This window comes from Cetorhinus maximus, chromosome 7 (assembly GCF_964194155.1).
Source record: "Cetorhinus maximus chromosome 7, sCetMax3.hap1.1, whole genome shotgun sequence".
NCBI classification, from domain to species: domain Eukaryota; kingdom Metazoa; phylum Chordata; class Chondrichthyes; order Lamniformes; family Cetorhinidae; genus Cetorhinus; species Cetorhinus maximus.
The window spans coordinates 65,869,886-65,895,649 of NC_135885.1; the positions used below are offsets into that span (position 1 = coordinate 65,869,886).

The 25,764-nt window shown below is 44.6% G+C and overlaps 1 protein-coding gene across 2 annotated transcripts in view; it reads right to left on the reverse strand.

Annotated features, from left to right (window-relative positions):
- Window positions 1-9,959: 9,959 nt before the first annotated feature.
- nms (neuromedin S) overlaps window positions 9,960-25,764 on the reverse strand; it is a 40,848-nt gene continuing 25,043 nt past the window's right edge. For both annotated transcript variants that reach the window (XM_078544876.1, XM_078544875.1), the window contains 2 exons: window positions 21,442-21,500; window positions 9,960-10,627 (listed from right to left, as the gene is read on the reverse strand). In XM_078544876.1, coding sequence (XP_078401002.1) covers window positions 21,462-21,500 — 39 coding nt within the window. In that variant the 3' untranslated portion in view covers window positions 9,960-10,627; window positions 21,442-21,461. The remainder of the gene's footprint in view (window positions 10,628-21,441; window positions 21,501-25,764) is intronic.

Consider the following 25,764-nt stretch of genomic DNA (forward strand, 5'->3'; position numbering starts at 1 on the left):
TTAACTATTTACAATAAAATCTCAGCATGAGGCTCTAATAGAACTATCTCTCGCCATGTTGTCATGTGATCTTGCATAGAAACATAGAAAAAAAAGGAGCAGGAGTAGGTCATTCGGTCCTTCGAGCCTGCTCCGGCTTCAATATGATCATGGCTGATCCTCTATCTCAACGCCATACCCCGCACTCTCCCCATACCCTTTGATGCCTTTAGAGTCTAGAAATCTATTTCCTTCTTAAATATATTCAGTGACTTGACCTCCACACCCTCTGTGGTAGAGAATTCCACAGGTTCACCACCCTCTGAGTGAAGAAGTTTCTCCTCATCTCAGTCCTAAATGGACTACCCCATATCCTGAGATTGTGACCCCTTGTTCTATTCCCCCAGCCAGAGGAAACATCATCCCTCTCAGAATTTTATACATTTCAATGAGATCCCCCCTCATTCTTCTAAACTGCAGTGAATACAGGCCTAGTCGGCCCAATCTCTACTCAGACGACAATCCTGCCATCCCAGGAATTAGTCTGGTGAACCTCGCTGCACTCCCTCAGTGGCAAGTATATCCTTCTTTAGGTAAGGAGACCAAAACTGCACACAATGCTGCAGGTGTCGTCTCACCAAGGCCCTGTATAGCTGCAGTAAGACATCCCTGCTCTTGTACTCGAGTCCCCTCGCAATGAAGGCCAGCATACCATTTGCCGCCTTAACTACTTGCTGCATTTGCATGCTTGCTTTCAGTGATTAGTTTAAAGGACACCCAGGCCCCTTTGTACATCACCATTTAAATAATACTCTGCCATTTTATTTTTCTTACCAAAGTGAATAACTCCACACTTATCCATGTTACACTGCATCCATGTATTTGCCCACTCACTCAACTTGTCTAAATCACGTTGAAGCCTCTTAACATCCTCCTCACCACTCACATTCCCACCTAGTTTTGTGTCGTCAGCAAACTTGAAAATATTACATTTAGCTCCCTCATCCAAATCATTGATATATATTGTGAATAGCTGAGGCCCAAGCACTGATCCCTGCAGTACCCCACTAATCAATGCCTGCCATTCCGAAAAGACCCATTTATTCCTACTGTGTTTCCTGTCTGCCAACCAATTTTCAATCCATGCCAATATATTACCCCCAATCCCATATGCTTTAATTTTACACACTAACCTCTTAAATGGGACTTTGTCAAAAGCTTTCTGAAAATCCAAATACACCACATCCATTGGTTCTCCCTTATCTATTCTGCTGGTTACATCCTCAAAAAAAACTCCAAGTTTGTCAAACATGATTTCCCTTCCATAAATCAATGTTGACTTTGTCTAATCCAGGTCATATTTTCTAAGTGTCCTGTTATCACATCCTTTATAATAGACTCTAGCATTTTTCCTACCACTGATGTTAGGCTAATCGTTCTCTAATTCCCTGTTTTTCCCTCACTCCTTTTTTAAATAGTGGGGTTACATTTGCCAACCTCCAATTTGCAGGGACTGTTCCAGAATCTACGGAATTTTGGACGATGACAACCAACGCATCCACTAATTCCATGGCCACCTCCTTTAGTGCCCTGAGATGTAGATTGTCAGGCCCTGGGGATTTAATGGCTTTCAGTCCCATTAATTTCTCCATAACTTTTTTAGTGATACTGATTTCCTTCAATTCCTCCTCACTAGACTTTTTGTTCCCTAGTATCTCTGGGAAGTTATTTGTGTCTTCCTTCATGAAGGTAGACCCAAAGTAGTTGTTTAATTGCGTTGCCTTATCCTTGTTCTCTATTATAAATTCTCGTGTTTCGGATTGTAAGGGACCTACATTTGTTTTCACTAATCTTTTTCTTACATACTTTTACAGTCCTCTTTTACGTTCCTTGTAAGTTTACTCTCATACTCTATTTTCCTCTCTCAATCAATTTGTTGGTCCTCCTTTACTGAATTCTAAACTGCTTCCAATCCTCAGGCTTGTTACTTTAGCTAGTAACTTTTATATGACTCCTTTTTTGGATCTAATTCTATCCTTAATTTCTTTTGTTAGCCACGGTTGGGTTTTTGTGCCAGAAAGGAATATATAACTTACAATGCATACATTCATTCCTTAAATATTAACCATTGCCTATCCACCTTCTAATGAAGTTCCCCAATCTATACTAGCCAATTCAAGCCTCATACCTTCGTAGCTTCCTTTGTTTAGATTTAGGACACTAGTTTCGGATTGGACGACTTTACTTTCCAATGTAAGGAACAATTCTATCATGTTATGGTCACTGTTCCCTAAAGGACCCCGCACAACAAGATTATTAAGTAACTCCTTCTCATTGCACAAAACCAAATCTAGGATAGCCTGTTCCCTAGTTGGTTCCTCGACATACTGGTCTAAAAAACCCATCTCGCCCACACCCCAGGAATTCATCTGCCACAGTATTATTGCTAATTTGGCTTGCCCAGTCTATATATAGATTAAAGTCATGCATGATTATTGCAGCACCCTTGTTACATGCATCTCTAATTTCCTGTTAATTCCCTACCTTAGCACTACTGTTTGGAGGCCTATATACAACTCCCACTAATGTTTTTCACCCCTTGTTACTTCTTAGCTCCACCCAGACTGATTCTACATCTAGATTTTCTGAGCTAATATCCCCTCTCACTATCGCACTGATTTCATCCTTAACTAATAATGTCATGCTACATCCTTTTCCTTTTTGCCTGTCCTTCCTAAATATCGAATACCTTTGGATATTCAGTTCCCAGCTTTGGTCACCTGCCATGTCTCTGTAATCGCAATCATGTCGTACCCGTTTACATCTATTGGCGCTGTTAATTCATCTACCTTATTACAAATGCTCCGTGCATTCAGATACAGTGCCTTTTAGACTTGTCTTTTTACACATCTTTTTTGTACTATGGCCCTATTTGCTGCTAGCCCCTGTTTCCCCTGCCTTCCACTTTTGCTTTTTACTTTTCTGTCTCTCATTTCTATCTTTGTTTCCTTCTCTTCAGTCTCCCTGCTCAGGTTCCCATCCATCTGCCACTCTGGTTTAAACCATCCCGACAGTACTAGCGAATACCCCTGCGAGTATATTGGTCCTGGTCCTGCTGGGGTGGAACCCGTCCAGCTTGTACAGGTCCCATCTTCCCCAGAATTGGTCCCAATGCCTCAGGAATCTAAATCCCTCCCTCGTACACCATCTCTCCAGCCACTCATTCATCCAGTCTATTCTCCTATTCCTGACCTCAATAGCACGTGGCACTGGGAGTAACCCAGAGATTACTACCTTTTGAGGTCCTGCTTTTTAATTTATTTCCTAGCTTCCTATATTCTGCTGTAGGACCTCATCCCTCTTTTTACCTATGTCTTTGGTACCGATATGGACCATGACCCCTGGCTGTTCATCTTTCTCCCATCAGAATGTCCTGCAGCCACTCAGTGACGTCCCTGACCTGGCACCAGGGAGGCAACATCCCATCCTGGTGTCACATCTGCGGCCACAGAAACTTCTGTCTGTTCCCTTTACAATAGAATCCCCTATCACTATTGCTCTCCCACTCTTTTTTTTCCCCTGTGCAGCTGAGCCACTCGTGGTGCCACAGACTTGGCTCTCGCTACATTTCCCTGAGAAACCAGCATCCCCAGTATCTAAAATGGAAAATCTGTTAGCGAGGGAGATGGACCCAGGGAACTCCTGCACTACCTGCTTAGTGCCTTTACTCTGTCTGGCGGTCACCTTCTTCTTGTGCACTCTTTACCTGTGGTGTGACTACCTCACTGTATTTGCTACCCACGAAGATCTCAGCCCTGCAGATGCTTCTCAGTGACTCCAGCTGCTACTCCAGATCCAAAACGTGGATTTCAAGTAGTTGCAACTGGAGACACTTCCCGCATACGTGGTCACCATGGACACTGGAAGTGTCCCTGACTTCCCACATCGCACAGGAGGAGCATTCCACATGACTGAGCTGTCCTGCCATGACTTACCCTTAAATTACTCCCTTACTTCCTCTAGTTTAGAGAATATTAAGGACAGTAGATATACTTACCAAGGCCACAGCTCTTCTTGCCGAGGAAAGGTACAAAATGAAAGGATCACCTCCCCTCTTCAGCAAACTCCCTCAGACACCATCATCGCTGATTATATAGACTATATATTGTTATGATCCCCAGCTGAGCACTAGACAAGCCTGATCCCAGGGTGAAACCCAGCTCAATAGATCCTAACTTTTATTTGTTTGTTTAGATACGAGGAGAGTGGCCACTGAACAGAGTCACTGGAGTCAGCTAATGAACTTTTAACAAAAGCATAAAACATTTATTAAATAAGAAACAATGAACGATATTACAATACTTCTTCATCCAGAACCATACCTTTACAGATGTATACAGGTTCGTAAGGATAACGTAAGTTACAAAAGCTGTCTTATACTCTAATGTCCACAGTAAGTACACAGTCCATGTAAACCTATTGACGACCTGTGGTCAGGCACACCAGACTCTGAAAGCAAGTGACTGATGCCACCTCAAACAGATGCTATGGATCTCCCCTCAACTCCCCACAGATGCTTGTCACACCATGAGCCAATCAGTCTCACTGAACTCCGTCTTTCACATAAGGGTTTTCAATCTCTACTCTCGAAGACCTCACCTTGGAATCTTCTCCCAAGCCGATGCTTTCTCTCAGATGCCTTCTCCAAGGGTTCACCTCCAGGGTTTTGAACTCTCCTTCTGATGTTCCTCTTCCCTGGGTCACCACATGCATTCAAGCTGTCTTCCATGCAATCTCTCTCACTGACTCAGTCATCAACAGCACACCACTGCTTCACATGTCCATAGCAAAGAGTCGCAGACCTTCAGGTGTCCCTTTGAACCTTATTGCCTCTTGCAAGCTGTTCTTGCTTTAAATCTGCTTCCTGCAGCTTTTGTCTCTTTAAATCTGAAGTTTGGAGCCTTTATCTCTGCCCTTCACTCTTATCTTCACTTAATAGGACCTTTTCTATGTTCCTGTTCTTCCTTTTGACTAGATGGCCTGCCTGGGACTTTCTCCTGTTCCACGCCCCTGGCTTTTTAGGGTCTTTTCTTTAACTTGGGACTTGCTATCTGTCCTTTTTGCTCCAGTCTCTGTCAGCTACTTTCAACCAATTTTAGCTTGGGACTGGGTATCTGTCCCTTCTAGGTGGCTTCTTTTTGGCAGCAGTCTTCAAACTGAACTCAAAATTGCTGTTTCTTTCAGTTTTCTGTGTGTGTCTTTGGGAGGGACTTGCTTCTCTGGACCCCTGTTGCTAGGCACTGCAGGATCACCTCCTGGGAGATGTAATTGAAGCATGGAAACACCCTTCCTCGCACTTCTGACATCACCCCACCCACAGACTTCCACCTCATTCCACCTGCAGCCTTCTGTGTGCGGTCGGTATGAAGGCTGCCAACACCCTTTTTAAAATGGTGCCCTCAAGCTCCCTGCTGGCATTAACACCCTCCTGTCATTCTTTATTGGTCACATACCCCCTCCCCACCCCTGCAACCCTGATGTAATTGGCTGCATATCAGAAGATCGCTGCAGAAGTCCTGCCATCCACACGTGTGGCCTTGTGAACCAGAACTGACCCCAGCATCAGGATCTCGAGGCAATCGGCAAAATTCTGCCCTATTTCCTCTGGTAGGTGAGTCCAGAGCAAGAGGGCATAAAGTTGGAGCTAGGCTTATCAGGGGTGATGTCAGGAAGCATTTCTGTACACAGGCAATAGTGGAAATCTGAGATTCGGTCTCTAAAAAGGTGTTGAAGGTAGGTCAGTTGAAAGTTTCAAAAGTGAGTTTAATGATCTATCGTTAGGCATGCATATCAAGGGATATGGAAGCAAGACGGGTAAATGGAGTTTAAGTTCTCATCAGCCGTGATCCAGTTGACTCGGGCTTGGGCTGAATGGTCTATTCCTGTTGTTTTGTTCCTTGGTTAAGCCACCAGAATCTGCATGAACTCGTGCCCAAACTATTAAGAGGTAAAGGTTTTGTTTCAAAATCCTATAAATATTTTGAACCAATCAAATGCTTGTTTTCAGGTTTATTAACTTGTTTGTAAATTTTGTATTGTATGCCTTTATACTGTTACGGCCTGTGCTGCCACAATTCCACAGGGTTTCTCCCAATTATCTGTAGTAGCTTCAATAGAAGATTCAAGAAAATCCTAGAAAAATGGAAAAATCTCCTTTTTATGCCAGTTGTTCAGGCTTCAGACAAAGTTATGCCAGGTGATCCAGAGAACTCCCCTGGAAACTCAACCCCTGTATTTCAAAGTTTTATGCTCTCAGCTATTGAGAATGTAAGGTTATGGCCAAAAAGATCTGAAGCCGTTTAATTAACTTTTGTTTCTCTCCTTTACTAAATTTGCAGTCTCTTCCTCTCTTACTCTGCCTCCCTTCTTCTCTCTTCCTGTCAATTCCTCTCTCTGTATCAATCTCTTTTTCATTTTGAGTTAGCCTGAAGCAAAACTGAATGTTGAAAATAGTTTATCTGTCAAACCATATTGCAAAGCAGGCTATAAAGTTCATATTTAACCTGTTTGGAAGTAATTTCCAAAGCCAAGTTCATGATTATGTAAATAGCCTGCGGAAAGCCACATTTCAAGGTGTTATGGACAATTATCTGAGAGATTGTACTCATACATGCTGAGAGATTGCTCCACAGTGTACACACTAAGACTGTAGCATGCTGAGAATTATAGATATCTTTCATCAACCAACAGAGCAAAAGTTTGGGGAATATTAATTCAGGCTCCAGGCTTCTTAGAAAGAGTGAGGTCTCTGAGTGGAAACATAGCTGATGGTACAACAATAGTAAAAAAGACAGGTTTATTGAAAACTTTAATCATATTATTGCGAAATACGTACTTTTGTTTCTTTATTCTATTTTTACTTGTGTGCAGTGGATTGTCTGAAACAATGGTGACTGTACTGATTTAAAATATATTGGGCCAAATCTTCCGGTCTCCAGATTATCAATGTGCGAGGGAGGATGTGCGTCAGGACCCTGTGGAAGTCCTGACCTGTGGACCTACATAGGAACTCTGAGCTAGAGCTGGAGACTTGGGACAGATCTGCTGTACTTATCTAGTTACCCAGGAAATGTTAGATTAAAACCCAGTTTAACCCCTGAGTAACTTCACAACCAACACCCCCAATCAGCCCCCTCGGCCACCCCTCTGACTACCCTTCAGACCACTCAACCAGACCCAACTATCTCTCCCAACCAACCAACAAACCCCTTAGATTACTCGACTTCACCCCCAACCAGACCCAACTACTACTCCCCAGACCACCGGACTACCCCTCCAAATCTGTCTAGCTCCTGCCTTAATTACCTCCGATCCTGACCCGACTATCTCTCTCTCTCTCTCTCTCTCCGCTCTCTCCCCCCCCCCCCCAACCCCCCACCACCCAATTACTCCTCTGACTGACCACCTGACTACCCCTCCAAATCCAACTACCCCATACCACTTGACCACTCACATGACCTGACTAGCCCCTGACTACTCGACTACCCTCGAGAACCCAACTACCTCCCTGACCAAACCCAATTACCCCATTACCACCCGACTAACCCCCCACCCGAACCAGCTACCTCCACAACCACCCGACTATGCCCCCAAATGACCCGAATGCACCCCTGACCATCTGACTACCCCTGACCACCCTCCAACTCGGCCTAATTGCACCCCCCCCCCCACCCCCAACCTCCTGACTAGCCCCCCTGACATCAACACCACCTGAAAAATGAATCTTGCAACACTGGTCTCCAACCAAACTCTAAACGCCTACGTGAAAGAATTCCTCATTGGCTTTGGCACTCTGAACCTCACGTGAACCAATATTGTTTTTTTTTCTCTGGTCCTTGCATTGTAAACCTTTTCTTTATCTGCCCCCGTTTGCTGTATGAATATGGAAAAGGATGTTGTGGAAGCTCCTTTCACGGACTTTGAATGTGTGAAATAAACTAACCTTCTGAATTAATCCTAACTTGAGTTTGCTGTGGATTATTAGTAAAATTGGATCACACAAAAACCAAGGGGTTGGGAAAAATATGCCACTATTTAGTCTTTAAAACAAACTAATTCAAAACAGCTTCTGTTGATGGACAGGTAGTAAGAGGAAATCAGTGCTGTTTTAACTGACACCCCTCCTGTCTGTAACAGTGGACAAAGTTTGAGATTCAAGACCCTGCTCAGTGAATAAAGCCACAAGATTCCACGGGTTTTGAACAAACAAAAATAAACTTTACTGTACAAGGTCAGGAAGATGAACCATTTACAATATCAATCTTATACTCTAACATTCAATGCGAGGTACATGGAAATTAACAGGCAACTTGTGGTCGAGCACAATAAATGGGAGATGCGACCAAGACAGATTCCACAGATTTCTCAACAACCCACCAAATGTCAGTAAACACGGAGTCAACCAATCTCGTTGAAACTCTGTGTCTCTTTTAGGAGGGAGTCCAGTCTTCGCCTTCAAAAATCTTGCCTTGGAATTCTCTCCAAGTCGCTCCAACGTGGACAGCCTCAATGATGGCCCACCTCACACGGTTTCAATCTCGTCTCCCAAGATCCCGTTCAGTACTTAAGCACCAATTCACAAGCATAATTTCAGCTCTTCGGCCGTGTTGAGCAGAGCTCCCACGGCTCCAAAGGGGTACCTTTGCCCTAATGGCCTGCAGCAGGGAGTCACCAACCTTCTGCCCTCTTTGATTTCCAGGGCTTCCCCTGCAACTTTTTTCCTGCTAGGTGCCTCCTTCTCTGCTCATCTCTTTTTACCACAACTGGGACCTCTTCCTGCCCCTGTCCAGGACTCTACTTTTGGGACCTTCCCTGTCCCCTGCCTGGGACACTTGTCTGCAATGGTGCTCTGCTCCTGGTCACATGATCTGGGTTTTCACTCCATATTCCCTTTCTGCACAGGTGTGCTGGGCCCATCCTCTGCCCAAAGAACTTAAAACACTGAATTGTGCATATGTGGCCCTTTCCCTGCCCGTGCATGCGCGGAAACTCCAAGTTCTGCCAGGACTTGGAGTTCTCGACTTTAAGGTAAGTTGGACAAGTTCTTCTCGAGAATGGCACAAAGCCTTCCCCTCTCGGAGCCCATTTCCGTGGCAACATGAATCACATGGGCCTTGTTCCCAGGTAGAAATGTTGATTGTCTATTCTTGAGACCCTAGCTCTCTCTTTTACTTTGGAATGAAATGGACAGTTTAAAACATAACTGTTTACAACCCAACATTCTCAACACATTTCTGGGCACCTTACCTTACGAAGGATTTACTGGTCTTGGAGGGAGTGCAGCATAGGCCCACCGGAATGATGCCTTTTAATCCCTGGAATTTAGAAAGCTGAGGGGGCGATTTGATCAATGTTTTCAAGATATTAAGGGGACAGAGAGGATAGATAGTTTTTGTCTATTTCCAATGTTTGGGGAGTCTAGAACTAGGGTGGGTACAGTCTAAAAATTAGAGCCAGACCTCTCAGGAGTGAAATTAAGAAACAATTCTACACACAAAGGATGGTAGAAGTTTGAACACATCCACAAATGACAATTGATGCTAGACCAATTGTTAATTTTAATTCTGAGATTGATAGGCTTTTGTTTACTGAAGGTATGAAGGGATATGGGGCAAAGGTGGATATATGGAGTTAGGTCACAGATCAGCCTTGAATTATTGAACAGGCTTGAGGAGCTAAATGTCTTACTCCTGTTCCTATATAGCTAGGGCTATATGATTTCAGAACAAGCATTGGTTCCAATATCCTCTATCCTCCTTCCATTGCCTAGATTAAGAGTCTGGTGGTAGCTTATGGCTGAACAGATCATATCTGTGAACAGATCAATGTGTATCTATGGAGGTGAGGAAATTCTCCCTTTTGGTTAACTATATAGCTGCTTGAGTATGATTTGGTGCTATGCAATTTTTGTTAGTGGCCTTCACACAAGACATAGTGGTAGTAAGGGTATTGTGGAGCACTACTCCCATGTTACTCAATACGTTAATAAACAGAGGAGAGGATTTTCTGGTTGACCACACACCGGGCTGAATTTTCCCAGCCCTGTGGAGTGGAGGCGGAGCGGTGTCAGGAAAATAGTGGGAGGCACATTGGCGCTGCTTTCCAATGCATTTCTGCCTCTGAGGAACTGTCCCGGGATGGATAAGGAACCTGGTTGGCCACCCACTCCAAGACGCCCCACTTAAGGCCATTTTACGCCAGTGCTGGTATTTTACAATGTTGGAGTGCTAACACTTTTACTAGTGCCCCACTGAGGGATAGGTAGACCTCACAAGTGACTGAAGGATTTCTTATTTGACACATCACTATCTGGGAGTGCTGCTGATCCTGCAACCTAGTGAAAACCTGAAGGTGCAAAAGCAGAACAATACTTAAATAGGCAATAAAAAATGCTGAGAGAGATATTTATTATTCACAGTAGAAAGCACATCTGTAATTTTCTGCAACATATTACAACATCTTATGATTCACCACAAATTGTCCAACATTACAATTTGTTTATAGTTATTGATTGTTAGACACTTTCAAGGGATGAAGGTCGATTGTAGCTTGTAACTGTTGTTATTCCTAAATGGTTATTCCAAAGGATCTGTAAATAAAAGTACATTTTAATTCTATGTCTGTTATAATTTTATACAATATTCAAAAGTGCAGGCCAATGCTATATTATCTGAACATCCTCAGATCACATAAGGTGATGCAATCTAAGCACTAAACTATTTTCACCAGATTTCACTGCTTTTTGGAGCTATATTCAGCGCAGCTGAGACTATCGGCATAACATGATATAACCAAACTTATTAATTACCAAAAACACCAGGGGAAGAGCTTTTCCCTTGTCAGCCGGGCGCGCGTCTGACCCGAACAAATGTAAAATATTGCACGATGACATTGGGTGAGCGTCCCGACGTCATCGTGCATCTTGTGATATTTCGCTCGGGCATGTGGGAGAGGCAGCAATGCGCCCGCCAACAATTAAGGCCCTTAATCAAGTAATTGAATCGGATCTTTCGCTGCCTTTTAGACCGTTTGGTTGTTGTTGGAGCTGCAGTCGTCCGTTGGCGAGGAAAATAAGAGATTGCTCAATCCCACAAACTTTGGCGGAGGTGGTCCTGGGCAGCTGTATTGTGGCTCTTTTCCAGGATGTGTTGAGGCTGGGAGGGAAGCAGCCCTCAAGGAGCCAATAATTGGCCACTTAAGGGTTTCAACTGGGGTGAGGGCAGGCGGGCTGTCCTTGGCCTTACCTACACCCCCATAATATTACGGAAAGGATGAGGGCAGGTGGGAGAGCAGAGGGAAGGCCACCTGGGCAATTTTACAGGCCCCCTTTGTCTAAAAGGGGTCTGTAAAATTTTGCCCTTGGAATTATTAATTTATCTTAGTCTTTCCTGCCTTCTACAATCTTTATTTAGATTTTCAAAGTGCGGCATCTCCTAATCACTACTTTCCAAAGTACTCTGTCCTATCTTTCACTATTTTCAACTTGGTATTAGCCTGTATGATGGCCTTCAACTTAATTTCTTAAAATATTAAAAACCCTCAGGAGCTTACCAAACCTTGCATCAGGAGTGTGAATAATTCCACTTCTCATTCCATTGGCTGGATTCTAGTGGCCAAAGGGGGCAGGGCAGTGAGGCAGACGAGCAAATAATTTCTCACTGCCGGCTGTCTTACCGGCTCCCTGACACCGTTCCGACAGTCAGTGATTTTTTTTGGCAAGTTGGGGACTCGGCAACCCACCTGATTCTGAGCAATGACCAATTGAGCCTATTAATGAGCTTGTTGTCAGCTCATCAAGGGCTAGTCTGCAACTTTTGAGGGAAGGCACGAGATCCATGCTGGATATGGAACAGGTGAAGTATAAGAAGGTGGCAAAGCGCTGGTAGGCAGTTAAAGCCACCCCATTCAATGAGATGGGTTCAACAAAGGAAGTAGGGGTAAGAGTGGTATTTCGGGTTGGTAGGTTAGTGGAGCAAGTGTCTGTGCATGCTCAGTCAGCTGAGGGGGTCGTGACCTTCCAGCGATCTTGGGGCCATAAGAGGAAGATACAGCAAGAGCCCTGTGCTTGAGAGGGCAAAGAGGAGGAACGAGGGACAGTAAGGTAATGAAGTCCATTTCCTCAGCATTGAGTCTACCGTTGAAGAAGAAGCTATTTGGAAATGTTAGAGAATCCGTGCTGCAGCAGACCGCGCCTATCCATGTAGATGGTATCTGAGATTTGTGAGCTTCTTGAGAAAGACCTCACACCTGGCAGCACCTCTTGCCATGCCCTGCCAGTAGTTGTTAAAATCAGGCCTTGAACTTCTTCACCTCTCATTCATTCCAAGGATCAGTTATGGACCTTGGTGTTTGTCAAACGGCAGCACACCATTGCATCTCGCACGCCACTAATGGCCTATTTGTAAGCAGGGCAATACATACAATTTTAAACAGATAGGCATGCACCAAAGGGCAGTGAGATTTGCCTCTAGTGCTGGATTCCTGCAGGTGCATGGGATCATCAGTTGCACCGTGTGGCCATTAAGGCACCTAGTGTCCAGCCAGTGAGATTGATCAACAGGAAAGGCTTCCGCTATGCAACCACAAATGCCTTATTCATGTTTATGCTCACTATCCTGCTATTACCATGACGTCTTTATCCTCTGGCGGTTGAGAGTGCAGCAGCTCTTCATGGGTCAGTACTGAAACTCCAAAGATGGCTTCTAGAAGATAAGGGTTATCCCCTGAGGAGATGGCTATTCATACCTTTACATGACCCAGAGATTGAGGCACAGAGCCAAAATAACCAAAGCCACCTGTTCATAAGAACCACCATCAAGCAGGCCTTGGGCTTCTGAAAATGTGGTTCTGGTGCTTCGATCAGTTGGATAGTGCCTTGCAGTGCACTCTTGCAAGGGTCTCGTGCATTTTGGTTGGCTGCTGCACTCTCCATGACACAACCCTCCAGAAAGGTGTAGGCCTTGGAGAGGGGGAAGCACTATATTACCACAGTTCATGTTGGAGGAGGATGCAGATCAGGATGTCACCCTTGCTGTGTAGGGAGGTAGCTGGGGAAGTGTCAGGAATCGAAGTACTCATCAGGATTATGTGAATAATAAGGCATATCTAATCCAGGCACGTTTCACCTGAGCACTCCTCATTCAGGAGGAACAGAGGGTTCAAACGTTAAACAAGCACAGAGATAGCTGATGATTATAAGTTAGTTCATAGAGCCAAACCTTTTTTCCGTCACCTGGAAGTGGGACGGTGAAAGTAAGGTGGGTAGTGAGAGAAGGGAAAGAGTAGGTGGAAATTTTCTGGAAGTTTTTTCCTCAGAATAACAAGGAAGGTGCTGAGGGTTGAGGTGACATTTGAAAATTGAGGTGTTTTCATTGTAATAGAGTTGGACACAGAAAGTCAGTGTGTTGGAAATTACAGGAAAAATCTGTTGGAAAAGTTCTAGAAGTAAAAGTACTGTGAGTTCTGAGGTTCAGCTACAGGAAAAACCAATAGTTTGTGTATAGGTAAAACAGGAAGAATCAGTGATAGGCAAAGATGTTAAAATTTTAAGAGACACAGGGGCTAGTTAATCCTTAATGGTGTGGGATGGTAATATTTGTTGTTCAGAGGGAGTAGTGCAGGTGATAATAAGTGGAGTTCATGGAGGTGCTAAACCTATTCCATTGTGGAAGGTAAATTTAAAGAGTAAGTGGAAAACAGGTGAAGTGAATTTTGGAGTGGTGTAAAAATTGCCCATTGCAAGGGTTCAATTTATTCTGGGTAATGATATAGCTGGATCACAAATTTGGGTGCTGCCTATGGTAGTTGAGCAGCCTGTAGAGATGTCTTCAACAGAAGTGTTACAGAGAGAGCATCCTGGATTCTTTCCAGATTGTGTGATAATGAGGTCACAGGCTCATAGGTTGAAACAAGAAAAACAGGAAGGACAGGCAGTTCAAAGGCAGGAAGAGGTCATTGAAGTCCAATTAGCTGACACTGTGTTTGGTAACATTGGCCTGAATTTTTCCCACGCTGGGCGGGCTCAGTGGGAATGGGCGGGGGTGGTCGCGGAGCCGACTGCTGCCCGTGATCGGCTGCGCACCACCATTTAACACAGGTGGGCCAATTAAGGCCTGCCCAGCAAAATACACGAGCAGTAGCACTGAACGCTACCTGTGCAGGCAGGGGGAGGAGGGAGAGTCGGGCTCAGCGCTCTTTTGCGTATGCGCGCAAAAGAGCACTTCAATCCCCGAGGCACAGAGCTGCCTCAGGGAGATTGAAGTGCCTTTGAAAAAAAATTAATGTATGTAATAAAAATTTAATGAAACATGACCCCTCATGCGACTGTGTCACATGGGATGGGACATGTTTTTATTTTTTAGAAAAACTTTTTAATTCTTAAAAGCTTTAGGAAACCTCATCCCGCTTGTGGATGAGGTTTCCTAAAAAACATGAGGGCTGCTTGGCCTTTTTGCTTGCCCGCCAACTGTAACTCTCTTGTAGAGTTAAAACAATTAACTAAATTAACAATAACAAGGGAGAAATCAAGCACAGCCCCTAAGTCAGGTCAGCTGTAAAATCAAGGAAAAACTTTAAAGGAACCTTACAAACATCAAACCAAAATGTGATTAAAGGGGTCAACAAAACACCCCTGTCCCCGCGGTGCCCACCGGGCACGGAAGGCCTCGATGGTGCCAGCAGACACCGCGTGCTCCCTTTCCAGGGACACCCGGCCGCGAATGTAGCCGCAGAAGAGGGACAAACAATCGGGCGGGACTCCCCCCTCGATCGCCCGCTGCCTGGACCTATTAATGGTCAACCTGGCCAGGCCCAGGAGCAGGTTCACGAGGAGGTCCTCCTCCTTCCCGACCCCCTTCCGCACCGGGTGTCCGTAGATCAGGAGCGTGGGACTAAAGTGCAAACAAAACAGCAACAGAAGGTTTTTTAAATAACTAAAAAGGGAGTGCAGCCTATCACACCCTATATAAACGTGGTCCACGGACTCCACAAGACCGCAAAAAGAGCAGGTGTCTTGGGAGTCCGTGAACCTACACATTCTACGGTTGTAGGGGACTGCTGCATGCAATACCCTCCAACCCAGGTCCCCGATAGAAAGCGGGAGGACACCTCCGAAGAGGGCCTCCCATCGGGGGCCTCCGCTGCCGGACGGCAACAAGGCACGCCAGGGCGTGTCCGGGCGGCAAACGAGGGCAAGAAAATGGAAGGTGTGCAGCAGCAGTCCGTACAGGAAACTCCTCCGCGCCATGCCAAATGGCACCGAGGGCATGTCCCCGAGCTGGCTCATATTATTGCAGGGCACCAGCACCCGAGGGAGGGTTCGGGGCTTGGGGCCAATGTGGAATTCCATCCGAACAGGGGAACGTTCAGCCGGAAGACCACCGCGCACCTGGGCCACCTCGAGACCTAAAATGACATCGGGTCCAAGCACGACTGTCCTTAGGTCTTGGATGGCATCGGCTGCAACCTGGACACTCACTGACGCGCGACGCGCCAACTCCTGTGGGAGCATCTAGCCCAGTCATCTGCCACCCAGCACGTCCCCAATCCTGGTCACCCCGCCAGCCACTGAAAGGGACGGAGGGGCGGATTCCTGAGCAGCGGCTCTCTGACGATAGCCGCTACTCCTGACGGGGGAGAGCTGCGTCGTGAGGCGACCACGTTCCAGACTTTGATCAGGTCCTGGTAAAAGACGGGCAACGCTGCCAACTGTAAGGTTGCACAGGCAGCGTTAACTTGAAATTAATTACTTCATTAATGGCCTTAATAGGCCTATTAATTATCGGCGGGCGTGCAGCCATCTCCGGTGCGCTCCTGCCGAACAAAACATCGCGAGGCAGCGTGATGACGTTGGGACGCTCGCCCGACATCATTGTCATTTTACAAGCCGGCGTGTTGGGCCCACCCTTGCGTACCGACTGTAAAATCCTGGCCATTGTTCAAGAAGAAGGACTAAAAGACAATTCAGCTGAAGTGTTTAACTCAAGACAGCTAGTGGAGTTACAACATTACAGCATTTATATCAGGCAGCTTACTCAGAAACAGAGGCAAAATGTATTCCAGAATGTTATTACCTTAAGGGTAATATGTTAATGAGAAAATGGAGGCTGTATCATGTTTTAGCAAATGAAAGCTGGAGGGAGACACATCAGATTGTTATCCTAGTTGGGTATAGAAATGAGATTCTGAGGATAGCTCATGAAATTCCAATGGGGGTACATTTAGGAATTAGAAAGACACAGACGGAAATACAAAAACATTTTTGTTGGCCTGGATTGCATAGGGATGTAGTCAAAATCTGTAGAACATGTCACAGATGACAGGGAAACCAGAGCAGTGATTATGCTGGCACATTTAATTCCAATTCCAGCATTTGAGGAAACTTTTACTAGGGTCATGATGGATTGTGTAGGACCCTTCCCTAAGACTAAAAGTGGAAACCAGTATTTACTGACAATAATGGATGTGTCTACCAGATTTCCTGAAGCAATACTTTGTGAAACATTACAACAAAGAAGATTATGGAAGAGTTAACTAATTTTTTTTTACGAGATATGATTTACCTAAGGAAATAAAATCAGATCAGAGTTCAAATTTTATGTCATAGCTGATAAAAGGAAGTAATGAACAGTTTGGGGATAAAACAATTTATGTCAATAGCTTATCATCCTTATATTATCTATAAGAATGGAATTCCTCTATCCCAATCCTGTTATTTGCTATTAGGGATGCTCATAATGCATCGACTGGTTTTAGTCCTGTCGAACTAGTCTATGGTCATGAGGTAAGGGGACCACTGAAATTGATTTTATGAGAAATTGGTACGTCAAAACTCAGAAACTACTCTCCTGGATTATGTATCAAACTTCAGAGAGAGATTAGGCAGAACATGTGAGTTGGCTAGGGAACATTTAAAGATATCACAGCAATGAAGAAAGTGAAAGCAGACAGGAAAGCTACCACTTGGAATTTTGTTGCTGGAGAGAAAGTGCTTGTTCTGTTACCAGTACTGGGTGACTCATTAAAGGCAACGTTTAGTGGGCCTTACAGGATTGAAAAGAAACTGAGTGAAGTAAATTGTTCAATAAATACTCCAGATAGAAGAAACAGTCAGAGGATGTGTCATATAAATATGCTTAAAATATTTTGACAGGGAAGAGGACCATAAGACGTAGAAGCAGAGGTAGACCATTCAGCCCATCGAGTCTGCTCTGCCATTCAATGAGATCATGGCTGATCTGATAATCCTCAAATCCACTTTCCTGCCTTTTCCCCATGACCCTTGATTCGCTTACTGATTAAAAATCTGTTTATCTCCGCCTTGATTATACTTAATGACCCAACTTCTACAGCCCTCTGTGGTAAAGAATTCCACAGATTAACTACCCTCTGAGAGAAGAAATTCCTCCTCATCTCTGTTTTAAATCGGTGACCCCTTACTCTAAGATTATGCCCTCTGGTCCTAGACTCTCCCTCAAGGGGAACAACCTCTCAGCATCTTTTTTTTTATTCATTCATGGGATGTGGGCTTCGCTGGCTGGGCCATCATTTATTGCCCATCCCTAGTTGCCCTTGAGCAGGTGGTGGTGAGCTGCCTTCTTGAACCGCTGCAGTCCATGTGGTGTAGGTACACCTACAGTGCTCTTAGGGAGGGAGTTCCAGGATTTTGACCCAGCGACAGTGAAGGAACGGTGATATATTTCCAAGTCAAGATGGTGAGTGACTTGGAGGGGAACTTCCAGGTGGTGGTGTTCCCATCTATCTGCTGCCCTTGTCCTTCTAGATGTTAGTGGTTGTGGGTTTGGAAGATGTTGTTGAAGAAGCCTTGGTGAATTCCTGCAGTGTACCTTGTTGGTACACACTGCTGCTACTGTGCGTCAGTGGTGGAGGGAGTGACTGTTTGTGGATATGGTGCCAATCAAATGGGCTGCTTTGTCCTGGATGGTGTCAAGCTTCTTGAGTTTTGTGGGAGCTGCACTCATTCAGGAAAGTAGAGAGTATTCCATCACACTCCTGACTTGTGCCTTGTAGATGGTGGAAAGGCTAAGCAAGTGCCGCTAGATAGCAGTGTTGATGACCCCTTCCATTACTTTACTGATGATCAAGAGAAGTTAATGGGGTGGTAATTGACCAGGTTCGATTTTTCCTGCTTTTTGTGTGCAGGGCATACCATGGCAATTTTCCACATAGCTGGGTTGATGCCTGTGTTATAGCTGTACTAGAACAGCTTGGCTAGGGGCGCAGCAAGTTCTGGAGCACAAGTCTTTGGCTCTTGACACTTCTGGCCGAAGATTGTAGCAAATGCTTCAGCCTTATTTTTTGCCCTGATGTGCTGGGCTCCTCCATCCTTGAGGATGGGGATTTTTGTGGAGCCTCCTTCTCCAGTGAGTTGTTTAATTGTCCACCGCCATTTACGACTGGATATGGCAGGACTGCAGAGCTTAGATCTGATCTGTTGGTTGTGGGATCGCTTAGCTCTGTCTATCACTTGCTGCTTATGCTGTTTGGCACACAAGTAGTCCTGTGTTATAGCTTCACCAGGTTGACACTTCATTTTTAGGGCATGCCTGGTGCAGCTCCTGGCATGCCCTCCTGCACTCTTCATTGAACCAGGGCTGATCCCCTGGCTTGATGGTAATGGTAGAGTGGGGGATATGCCAGGCCATGAGGTTACAGATTGTGTTCGAGTACAATTGTGCTGCTGCTGATGGCCCACAGCACCTCATGGATGCCCAGGCTTGAGTTGCTAGATCTGTTCGAAATCTATTTCATTTAGGACGGTGGTAGTGCCACACAACACAATGAAGGAATCCTCAATGTGAAGACAGATCTTGCCTCCACAACAACTGTTCGGTGGGCACTCCTACCGATGCATCTGTGGCAGGCAGGTTGGTGAGGATGAGGTCAAGTATATTTTTCCCTCTTGTTGGTTCCCTCACCACCTACCGCAGGCCCAGTCTAGCAGCTATGTCATTTAAGACTCAGCCAGCTTGGTGCTACTGAGCCACTCTTGGTGGTGGATATTGAAGTCCCCTACCCAGAGTACATTCTGCGCCCTTGCCACCCTCAGTGCTTCCTCCAAGTGATGTTCAACATGGAGGAGCACTGACTCATCAGCTGAGGGAGGGCGGTACGTGCTCATGTTTGACCTGATGCCATGAGACTTCATGGGGTCTGGAAATGATGTTGAGGACTCCCAAGGTAACTCCCTCCCAACTGTATACCACTGTGCCATCACATGATGGTGGTGTCTGGGACATTGTCTGTAAGGTATGGTTCCGTGAGGATGACTATGTCAGGCTGTTGCCTGACTAGTCTATGAGATAGCTATCCCAATTTTGGCACTAGCCCCCAGATGTTGCGAAGGAAGACCTTGCAGGGTCGACAGGGCTGCGATTGCTGTTGTCGTTTCCGGTGCGTAGGTCGACGCTGAGTGGTCCGTCAGGCTTCATTCCTTTTTTGTGACTTTGTAGTGGTTTGTTACAACTGAGTGGCTTGCTAGGCCATTTCAGAGGGCATAATCACATTGCTGTGGGTCTGGAGTCATATGTAGACCAGACCAGGCAAGGACGACAGACTTCCTTCCCTAAAGGACACTAGTGAACCAGATGGGTTTAACAGTAATCAACAATGGTTTCATGGTCATTATTAGACTTTTAATTCCAGATTTTTTCATTGATTTCAAATTCCACCATCTGCCGAGGCGGGATTTGAACCTGGGTCCCCAGAGCATTACTCTTGATCTCTGGATTACTAGTCCAGCGACAATCTACCATGCCAAGCCCCCTAAGAATCTTATATATTTCAATATAGTCACCTCTCATTCTTTTGAACTCCAATGAATACAGGCCCAACCTATTCAACCTCTCCTCATAAGAAAATCCCTCCATACCCTAAATCAACCTTGTGAACCTTCTCTGGACTGCCTCCAATGCCAGTATATCTTTTCTTAGATAAGGAGACCAAAACTGTTCACAGTATTCTGGCGTGGTCTAACTCGCGCCTTGTATAGTTTTAGCAAGACTTCCCTATTTTTATAAAAGCAAAATACTGCGGATGCTGGAAATCTAAAACAAAAACAAAAATACCTGGAAAAACTCAGCAGGTCTGGCAGCATCTGCAGAGAGGAGCACAGTTAACGTTTTGAGTCCGTATAACTCTTCAACAGAACTAAGGAAAAATAGAAAAGAGGTGAAATATAAGCTGGTTTAAGGGGGGGGGGGGTGGGACAAGAAGAGCTGGATAGAGGGCCAGTGATAGGTGGAGATAACCAAAAGATGTCACAGACAAAAGGACAAAGAGGTGTTGAAGGTGGTGATATTATCTAAAGGAATGTGCTATTTAAGGGTAGAAAGCAGGACGAGCAAGGTACAGATAGCCCTAGTGGGGGTGGGGTGGGGTGAAGGAATTGAAAAAGGCTAAAAGGTAGAGATAAAACAATGGATGGAAATACATTTAAAAATAATGGAAATTGGTGGGAAAAGAAAAATCTATATAAATTATTGGAAAAAACAAAGAGGGGGAAAATCGGAAAGGAGGTGGGGATGCAGGAGAGAGTTCATGATCTAAAATTGTTGAACTCAATATTCAGTCTGGAAGCCTGTAAAGTGCCTAGTTAGAAGATGAGGTGCTGTTCCTCCAGTTTGCGTTGAGCTTCACAGGATCAATGCAGCAAGCCAAGGACGGACATGTGGGCATGAGAGCAGGGTGGAGTGTTGAAATGGCAAGCGACAGGGAGGTCTGGGTAATGCTTGCGGACAGGCCGAAGTTGTTCTGCAAAGCGGTCACCCAGTCTGCGTTTGGTCTCTCCAATGTAGAGGAAACCGCATTGGGAGCAACGAATGCAGTAGACTAAGTTGAGGGAAATGCAAGTGAAATGCTGCTTCACTTGAAAGGAGTGTTTGGGCCCTTGAACAGTGAGGAGAGGGGAAGTAAAGGGGCAGGTGTTGCACCTTCTGTGGTTGCATGGGAAGGTGCCGTGGGAGGGGGTTGAGGTGTAGGGGGTGATGGAGGAGTGGACCAGGGTGTCCCGGAGGGACTCGGAAATGGTGTCAACATTGAGGTTCAGCACCATATGTTCTTTCTGGGTGATCAGCAGTTTAGTGACAATTTGCAAACTGTTCCTGTGTTGTGAACCCATATGCACCAGGACCTGAGTTGTGACAGCTCAAACTTAGTTCACGTAGTTTATCATTTCGAAGATAATTTAAAAATAATGCTTTCATCCCATCAGTCTGAAATGGATACAAACCCAGTTCCCAGAGCTGAATGGATAGTATGTTAATATACTTCACCATCCAGTCTCCAAAAAAAACATTTTTATTTGTTATAAAATTAATGTACTGGGTTGCAATAAATATACTTTCTAATTCTACCAGAAAAAGATGTTAGTATAAATATACATACGTTTTAGATGATGGTTTTGTTTATTGTGTATACACATTGAGAGTTCTTCCATTACGAGGCTGGAATTAACAATATAAAATATAATGACCAAAATATATAACAGCATTACTAAAGAAACATAGGATCCATTTGAAAATAACATGAGCAAGCTGTAATATCACTACCATATCCTATAGCTGCATCAAATATTACAATATGACTATATATCCTAAACAGAAAGAATGGCCTTACCAGAGCTACCCTGCAACATAAAAGCCTGTCATGTGTAGGAAATCTCTTAATACAATGCAGATGAAAAAGCATTCCAACACGCCACTTAGGAAAATCCTAGATCTATCTTTTTGCTAAATTCTGTTTGTTCAGGCTGTTGTTCCAGAAAAGGAAGACTTCTTTAATCATTAGATGTTGTAACATATTTCATTGTTTTGGAAATTGACTGTACAATGTACGTAACTTTTCGTTGTACACTGCATGTGCAAATTCCCGCCCCCCACCCGAGTAATGAGGGAGCTTAGATTCACAAGACCCTTAAAGCAGCACCTGAAGTGAATAATGTTTTAAAAATAGAACGGAATACTTTGTTTGATGGCAAGAGATTTGGAAGGGAAGCATCAAAATGGAATGGTGTAGGTATATAAAATATTAGTTAGACTACAGCTGGAGTGATGTGTGCAGATTTAAACTCTGCACTCTAGGAAGGATGTTGATGAAGCAAAGAAGGTGCAGCACAGATTCACTAGGATGTTATCTGATGTGAGGAAATATAAATACAGAGAAGAAAATGTCTATTTTTGTAAGAATGATTTGGCTGGGGTGTTTAAACTTATGCAGCAGAATTTTCCCCTTGTCAGGCGGGCACCTGACCCGAAAGAGAGTGAAATAGTGCGCAGTGACGTCGGGCGAGCGTTCCAATGTCATCACGCACTCTCGCAATATTTCGCTCGGCAGGCGCGTGCAAGAGGCGGCAGCGGCCCACGGACAATTAAGAGGCCTATTAAGGCCCTTACTCAATTAATTACATTGGATTTTTCGCCGACTGTCCAACCGTTTGGTTGGCGGGCGGACGAGAAGGCCAAGCAGCCTTTGGATTTTTGAGGAAACCTCATACACGGGTGGGATGAGGTTTCTAATGTTAAAAATAAAATAAAAATGTTTGAATCTCATTTGTAAAATGCCCCTGCTCATGTGACAGAGTCACAAGAGGGGATGTGTTTACCTTATTTTTTAAATCTTTATTTGTAATGTTATAAATCTTCAACTCCCTGAAGCAGCTCTGGCCTTCAGGGAGCTTTCAGTGCGTGCACCCGCATACATGCGCAAGCTTTAGTGCCTGTCCTCCTCCTGCCCCCACCTCGGCAGCGCTGAGTGTTGCAGTGCGCGATTCATGCTGGCTGGCCATGAGTTAGGCTGTTTCACAGCTGCTCTTGGGCCCGCCCACCTGAGTTAACAATCCTGCCCATGAAGAGGTAAAGCGGGTGAATAGAAAAAAACTGGTATCGAGATAACTCGAGGCATGATCAGTGCATAGAGGTCCAAAGCTGAGCAGTGCACAAAGAAATCATGAAGGCGGTGTGGCCCAGTCAATTTTAACAGTTGTGACTCAATTCAACTTTTCAAATATATCTCCAGCCCTAAACTGGTGGGATTGATGGACAGGAGTGGGTATTTGATGAGGAGCTAGGCATTGCCAGGGACTCGAGGGAAGAATTTCCATCATAAGGGTAAGTGATAAGTATGAAAACAATGCCAATCAACCTCCCTGGCCTGAAAAGGGAACAATTCAAACTTGTTCGATCTCATTCCTACATGTAGTAAATTGTTGTTAGAGATTGAAAAGATGTCAAATTTATCTCTAACTTTTCTTTCATGACTCTTGTTTCTCTTTCCCAATCCAATCTTTCTTTTTCTCGACCTGATATGACTCTCATTCACCCTATTTTTATTCAGGTGCAGTATGGGGGGTTACAGGGGGAGGTGGAAGTGGAGGATTTTTCACACCGCTGCCTGTTGGGGGAGGGAGAGGCAAGATTGGGTCTGGGAGGCCCAATGATCTTGTACAGCCTTGGGGAGCGGATCCTGCTCCTCTTGGTCCTCAAGAATTTCACATGGAAGTAACATTTTAAAACACACCTTGGCCTTTTCTGGCTGCTCTGACTCTTTTCATGTATTAACTGTTGGGGTAGGCCTCATGCCTTACCGAATACCAAAGTTAAAAGCCATTGCAGTATTGATGACTTTATCAGGCCACACATTTTATATTTAAATGAGGCCGCAGCCTGCTTGCAATGGGAGTCTCATCTGACTTCAGAATTGGTGAAGATAGAATGTTTCCAGATAAAACAGTACGGCTTTGGAATGATTTTAACCGCTATCAAACACCGATCCTGCCAGATTGAGGAGGATTAGTAAATTCTACCAAACCGTTCGCAGGAATTGTGAGGTTGAAAAAAAGGAGACGGAGATATAACATTAAGTATTTTTAAAAATTAGCAAATAGAGCAAGAGAAACCTCTTTAAACAAAGGATTAAGAGCCTGAGGCATGCACTCGTGAATTAGTGATTTAATGTCGACTTTTAACGATAATCCAGATAGGTGGTTGAAGGATCAGGGAATAAAGGGATATGGGAATGGGGTGGGCACATTGAATTCAGACTGCTTCTCAGTGGACCAACATAAACTTATTGGGCCAAATGGACTGCTTTGTATAATATTTTTGGTAAGGATTCTTAGGAATAGGATAAGCACAACAAATTTCCAATAGGAAAGAAAAAATGGACTGAAGAGGAATAAATGAATTGGCATAGGGTAGGCACACATTAGATGGCACATATTTTGAGGGCAATGGGAAGGACACTTCAGAAGTCTCACTAGAATTCCAAGAGCAAATGATCTGATAGATGCGGTGGAGATAATTTTCTCTTTAGGAGATATGTCAATCAACAGGCGTGGACAGGAAGACTCACAAACATTTCAGAAGACACATTTGATACAAAGGAATTGAAGTATAAGTGTAAAGGATTCTGACGGCAATTGTATAGGGCCTTGATAGGACCACATCTGTTCTTCCCCAGGGAAGGATATACTTGGGATGAGGGGATTGTCTTATGAAGAGAGATTAGGCCCTTATACCCTAGAGTTTAGAGTTTAGAAGAATGAGAGGTGATCTCATTGAAACATCAAAAAAATCTTAAAAAGGCTTGACAGGATAGATTCTGGGAGTCAGAGATTGATAGTTTTTTGGATACTAAGTAAATCATGGGTTAATGGGGATAGCGCAGAAAGGTGTAGCTGTGGTCGAAGATCAGTCAAAATTTTACGGAATGGCAGAGCAGGCTTGAGGGGCTGAATGGCCTACTCCTGCTCCAATTTCTTACGTTCTTGTGATTGCCTTCTGGATGTGATGAGACATTAAATGAAGGTCCTGTTTAGATAGATAGATAGATGTTCAGATAGATGTTAAAGATCTCATGGCACTTTTTGAAGAACAGAGTTCTGATGGCCTGGCCAATATTTGTTCTTCATTAAACACCACCAAAAATAAAATGAGCTGGCTGCTCAGTTCATTGTTGTCTGTAACTTCTTGTAAAATGGTTGCTACATTTGCTGACATAATTCCACCACAATAACTTGCATTTATACAGCAATGTTGGGGAGTAAAATATCTCAAGGCTTCATAGGAGCATTATCAAACAAATTTCAATACCTAACAACAAAGAGATATTAGTACAGGTAAACAAAAGCTTGGCCAAAAAAATAGGTCTTAAGGAGCATCATAAAGGAAGAGAGAGAGATGTGGTGCAGAATTTTCCCTGTCAGGTCACAATCTCAATGTTTGCCTCAATTCTGCATCAGGAACCCTGAAGTGACTGTGGGTAGGTTGTTGTTCATGATCTTCCTGGAGGCAGCCAGTTAAGAAGCTGCCTCCAGGAACCTCATCTAATTGAGGACAGTGAGCAGATCAGTGAAGTGGGAGGCTCAGTTGTGATGTCTGGCCAGCAGCCCCACGAGGAAAGGTGGGTGCTGCTGAGACAGGCAGGTGAGCATAAGGGCGTCTCAAATTGAGGTCATACTTTGCAGCATTGTAAAAGGTTAAAAATCCCTCATGTCAACAGCTGTCAGGCCATGAGTGTGAATTGAAAATCCTTCCACAGGATGGGTCCTTGGCTGCGGCTTTGGCATCCCAGCAGATCTGTGCTGGGGTGATGGAGGAGAGGCATTTATGGCTCACTAACCTGCTACTTGGAGACTGCCTCCAGTTCAATTCCAGTCTCCAAAGACAGCAGGTGAGGGGGACCCAACACCATCAGAAAAATCCCGCTGGC